General features: G+C 53.4%; 1 protein-coding gene across 1 annotated transcript; it reads left to right on the forward strand.

Moving 5' to 3' along the window:
* The first annotated feature begins 3,939 nt into the window (after positions 1-3,939).
* Positions 3,940-5,863, forward strand: LOC121366639. Its single transcript, XM_041491008.1, has 2 exons — positions 3,940-4,373; positions 5,323-5,863. The coding sequence occupies exons 1-2, from the start codon at positions 3,940-3,942 to the stop codon at positions 5,861-5,863; spliced, it is 975 nt and encodes a 324-aa protein (XP_041346942.1).
* Positions 5,864-6,093: the final 230 nt, after the last annotated feature.

Consider the following 6,093-nt stretch of genomic DNA (forward strand, 5'->3'; position numbering starts at 1 on the left):
CTGGCCGTAACATCTGTCACACCCCCCAACCCTATACCCAGTTGCAGGACTGGAACTGGCCCTGCCTGCTGTCCACACCACAACCCCGTACCCAGTTGGCATGCTTGAACTGGCCTTGCCTGCTGTCCACGCCCCATCCCCGTACCCAGTTTTCGCTGCTGAACAGTCCATGTCTGCTGTATACACCCCAACCCCATACCCAATCAGCTGTCTTGAACTGGCGCTGCCGCTGGTGCACAACCCAACCCTGTACCCAGTGTTTGTGTTTGAACTGGCCCTGCCTGCTGTCCATATCCCATCACTGTATCCAGTTTATGCTCTTGAAATGTCCCTGCATACTGCCTATACCCCATCACTGTATCCAGTTTATGCTCTTGAACTGCATGGCCCTGCATGCTGTCCACATGGCAATCTCGCACCCAATTGTCGCTCTTGAATCAGCAATGGCAGCTGTGTACACTCTAAGCCAATATCCCCTGAGTGCACTTGAAATGGCCCTGTCTGCTGTCCAGACCCCATCACTGTATCCAGTTTATGCTCTTCATCTGGCCCTGCCTGCTGTCTACAACCCAACCCTGTACCCTGTCAGCGCATTTGAACTGGCCCTCCCTACTGTCCATACTCCATCAATGTTTCCAGTTTGCGAACTACAACTGGGCATACCTGCTGTCCACACACCAACCCTGTACCCAGTTTTCACCCTTGAACCGACCCTGTCAGCTGTCACACACCCAAACCCCATACCCAGTTAGAGGACTGGAACTGGCCCTGCCTGCTGTACATGCCCGAACCACGTATTCTGTTTTCGCTATTGAATTGGCCCTGGCATCCTTCACACACCCCAACCCAATACCCAGTTATGAGGACTGGAACTGGCCATGCCTGCTGTCCACACCCAATCACCATTTACAGTTTACGCACTATAACTGGCCCAGCATACTGTCCACGTCCGAACCCCTTACCCTGTTTTCGCTCTTGAACCGGGCCTGGCAGCTATCATGCACCCCAACCCCGTACCTAGTTAAAGGACTGGAACTGGCCCTGCCTGCTGTCCAGACGCAATCACCATTTACAGTTTATGCACTAGAACTGGCTCTGCCTGTCGACCACGGACAAACCCCATACTCAGTTTTCACTCTTGAACCAGGCCTGGCAACTATCAAAGACCCCAACCCCACACCCAGTAATAGGACTAATGTCCACACCCAATCACCATTCACAGTTTGCGCACCAGAACTGGCCCTGCCTGCTGTCCATGGCCCAACGCAGTATTCTGTTTTTACTATTGAACCAACACTGGCATCTGTCACACACCCCAACCCAATACCCAGTTACATAACTGGAACTGGCCCAGCATGGTGTCCACGCCCGAACCCCCGTATCCTGTTTTCACTATTGAACTGGCCGTAACATCTGTCACACACCCCAACCCTGTACCCAGTTTTCACCCTTGAACCGACCCTGTCAGCTGTCACACACCCAAACCCCATACCCAGTTAAGAGGACTGGAACTGGCCATGCCTGCTGTCTACACAAGAACCCATTACCTAGTTGGCACGCTTGAACTGGCCCTGCCTGCTGTCCACGTGTGAACGCCTTACCCAGTTTTCGCTCTTGAACCGGGGCTGGCAGCTATCATACACCCCAACCCCGTACCCAGTTAAAGGACTGGACCTGGCCCTGCCTGCTGTCCACACCCAATCACCATTTACAGTTTACGCACTAAAACTGACCCAGCATGCTGTCCACGTCCGAACCCCTTACCCTGTTTTCGCTCTTGAACCGGGCCTGGCAGATATCATGCACCCCAACCCCGTACCTAGTTAAAGGACTGGAACTGGCCCTGCCTACTTTCCACATCCAATCATTATTCACAGCTTACTCACTAGAACTGGCCCTGCCTGTCGTCTACGCACCAACCCCGTACTCTGTTTTCACCCTTGAACCGGGCCTGGCAAATATCAGAGACCCCCCAACCCAACACCTAGTAATAGGACTAATGTCCACACCCAATCAACATTCACAGTTTGCGCACTAGAACTGCCCCTGCCTGCTGTCCATGCCCCATCCCAGTATTCTGTTTTCGCTTTTGAACCAACACTGGCATCTGTAACACACCCCAACCCAATACCCAGTTACATAACTGGAACTGGCCCTGCCTGCTGTCCACACCACAACCCCGTACCCAGTTGGCATACTTGAACTGGCCTTGCCTGCTGTCCACGCCCCAACCCCGTACCCAGTTTTCGCTGCTGAACAGTCCATGTCTGCTGTATACACCCCAACCCCATACCCAATCAGCTGTCTTGAACTGGCGCTGCCGCTGGTGCACAACCCAACCCTGTACCCAGTGTTTGTGTTTGAAATGGCCCTGCCTGCTGTCCATATCCCATCACTGTATCCAGTTTATGCTCTTGAACTGTCCCTGCATACTGCCTATACCCTATCACTGTGATCCAGTTTATGCTCTTGAACTGGCCCTGCATGCTGTCCACACCCCAACCCTCATACCCAATTGTCGCTCTTGAACTGGCCTGCCAGCTGTCTACACTCTAACCACATGTTGAGTGCACTTGAAATGGCCCTGTCTGCTGTCCACACCCCATCACTGTATCCAGTTTATGCTCTGGAACCTGGCCCTGCCTGCTGTCACACACCCCAACCCTGTACCCAGTGAGCGCACTGGAACTGGCCCTCCCTACTGTCCATACCCATCAATGTTTCCAGTTTGCGTACTCAAACTGGCCCATACCTGCTGTCCCACACCACACCCTGTACCCAGTTTTGGCTTTTGAACCGGCCCTGGCAGCTGTCACACACACCCAAACCCCATACCCAGTTAGAGGACTGGAACTGGCCCTGCCTGCTGTCCATGCCCCAACCCCGTATTCTGTTTTTGGCACTATTGAACTGGCCCTGGCATCTGTCACACACCCCAACCCAATACCCAGTTAGAGGACTGGAACTGGAACTGGCCCTGCCTGCTGTCTACACCACAACCCCATTAACCAGTTGGCACGCTTGAACTGGCCCTGCCTGCTGTCCACGTCCGAACCCCTTACCCTGTTTTCGCTCTTGAACCGGGCCTGGCAGCTATCATACACCCCAACCCGTACCCAGTTAAAGGACTGGAACTGGCCCTGCCTGCTGTCCAGACGCAATCACCATTTACAGTTTATGCACTAGAACTGGCCCTGCCTGTCGTCCACACGCACAAACCCCGTACTCAGTTTTCACCCTTGAACCGGGCCTGGCAACTATCGCAGACCCCAACCCCACACCCAGTAATAGGACTAATGTCCACACCCAATCACCATTCACAGTTTGCGCACCAGAACTGGCCCTGCCTGCTGTCCATGCCCCAACGCAGTTTTCTGTTTTCGCTATTGAACCAACACTGGCATCTGTCACACACCCCAACCCAATACCCAGTTACATAACTGGAACTGGCCCAGCATGGTGTCCACGTCCGAACCCCCGTATCCTGTTTTCACTATTGAACTGGCCGTAACATCTGTCACACACCCCAACCCTATACCCAGTTACAGGACTGGAACTGGCCCTGCCTGCTGTCCACACACACCCCGTACCCAGTTGGCATGCTTGAACTGGCCTTGCCTGCTGTCCACGCCCCAACCCCGTACCCAGTTTTCGCTGCTGAACAGTCCATGTCTGCTGTATACACCCCAACCCCATACCCAATCAGCTGTCTTGAACTGGCGCTGCCGCTGGTGCACAACCCAACCCTGTACCCAGTGTTTGTGTTTGAACTGGCCCTGCGTGCTGTCCATATCCCATCACTGTATCCAGTTTATGCTCTTGAACTGTCCCTGCATACTGCCTATACCCTATCACTGTATCAGTTTATGCTCTTGAACTGGCCCTGCATGCTGTTGACACACACCAACCTCATACCCAATTGTCGCTCTTGAACTGGCAATGGCAGCTGTCTACACCCTAACCCCGTACCCACTGAGTGCACTTAAACTGCCCCTGTCTGCTGTCCATACCCCATCACTGTATCCAGTTTATGCTCTTGAACTGGCCCTAAATGCTGTCCACATGGCAATCTCGCACCCAATTGTCGCTCTTGAACCAGCAATGTCAGCTGTCTACACTCTAACCCCATATCCCCTGAGTGCACTTGAAATGGCCCTGTCTGCTGTCCAGACCCCATCACTGTATCCAGTTTATGCTCTTCATCTGGCCCTGCCTGCTGTCCACAAACCAACCCTGTACCCTGTGAGCGCATTTGAACTGGCCCTCCCTACTGTCCATACTCCATCAATGTTTCCAGTTTGCGAACTACAACTGGGCATACCTGCTGTCCAGACACCAACCCTGTACCCAGTTTTCACCCTTGAACCGACCCTGTCAGCTGTTACACACCCAAACCCCATACCCAGTTAGAGGACTGGAACTGGCCCTGCCTGCTGTCCACAACACAACCCCGTACCCAGTTGGCATACTTGAACTGACCCTGCCTGTTGTCCATGCCCCAACCTCGTATTCTGTTTTCGCTATTGAATTGGCCCTGGCATCCTTCACACACCCCAACCCAATATCCAGTTAAGAGGACTGGAACTGGCCATGCCTGCTGTCCACACACAATCACCATTACCTAGTTGGACGCACTATAACTGGCCCAGCATGCTGTCCACGTCCGAACCCCTTACCCTGTTTTCGCTCTTGAACCGGGCCTGGCATCTATCTAACACCCCAACCCCATACCCAGTTAAAGGACTGGAACTGGCCCTGCCTACTTTCCACATCCAATCATTATTCACAGCTTACTCACTAGAACTGGCCCTGCCTGTCGTCTACGCACCAACCCCGTACTCTGTTTTCACCCTTGAACCGGGCCTGGCAAATATGATAGACCCCCAACCCAACACCTAGTAATAGGACTAATGTCCACACCCAATCAACATTCACAGTTTGCGCACCAGAACTGCCCCTGCCTGCTGTCCATGCCCCATCCCAGTATTCTGTTTTCGCTTTTGAACCAACACTGGCATCTGTCACACACCCCAACCCAATACCCAGTTACATAACTGGAACTGGCCCAGCATGGTGTCCACGCCCGAACCCCCGTATCCTGTTTTCACTATTGAACTGGCCGTAACATCTGTCACACACCCCAACCCTATACCCAGTTACAGGACTGGAACTGGCCCTGCCTGCTGTCCACACCACAACCCCGTACCCAGTTGGCATGCTTGAACTGGCCTTGCCTGCTGTCCACGCCCCAACCCCGTACCCAGTTTTCGCTGCTGAACAATCCATGTCTGCTGTATAAACCCCAACCCCATACCCAATCAGCTGTCTTGAACTGGCGCTGCCGCTGGTGCACAACCCAACCCTGTACCCAGTGTTTGTGTTTGAACTGGCCCTGCCTGCAGTCAATATCCCATCACTGTATCCAGTTTATGCTCTTGAACTGTCCCTGCATACTGCCTATACCCCATCACTGTATCCAGTTTATGCTCTTGAACTGGCCCTGCATGCTGTCCACATGGCAATCTCGCACCCAATTGTCGCTCTTCAACCAGCAATGGCAGCTGTCTACACTCTAACCCCATATCCGCTGAGTGCACTTGAAATGGCCCTGTCTGCTGTCCAGACCCCATCACTGTATCCAGTTTATGCTCTTCATCTGGCCCTGCCTGCTGTCCACAACCCAACCCTGTACCCTGTGAGCGCATTTCAACTGGCCCTCCCTACTGTCCATACTGCATCAATGTTTCCAGTTTGGGAACTACAACTGATCATACCTGCTGTCCGCACACCAACCCTGTACCCAGTGTTCACCCTTGAACAGACCCTGTCAGCTGTCACACACCCAAACCCCATACCCAGTTAGAGGACTGGAACTCGCCCTGCCTGCTGTACATGCCCGAACCCCGTATTCTGTTTTCACTATTGAATTGGTCCTGGCATCCTTCACACACCCCAACCCAATACCCAGTTAAGAGGACTGGAACTGGCCATGCCTGCTGTCTACACAAGAACCCATTACCTAGTTGCCACGCTTGAACTGGCCCTGCCTGCTGTCCACGTCTGAACGCCTTACCCAGTTTTCGCTCTTGAACC

The sequence above is a fragment of the Gigantopelta aegis genome, unplaced genomic scaffold, assembly GCF_016097555.1.
Source record: "Gigantopelta aegis isolate Gae_Host unplaced genomic scaffold, Gae_host_genome ctg6464_pilon_pilon, whole genome shotgun sequence".
NCBI classification, from domain to species: Eukaryota; Metazoa; Mollusca; class Gastropoda; order Neomphalida; family Peltospiridae; genus Gigantopelta; species Gigantopelta aegis.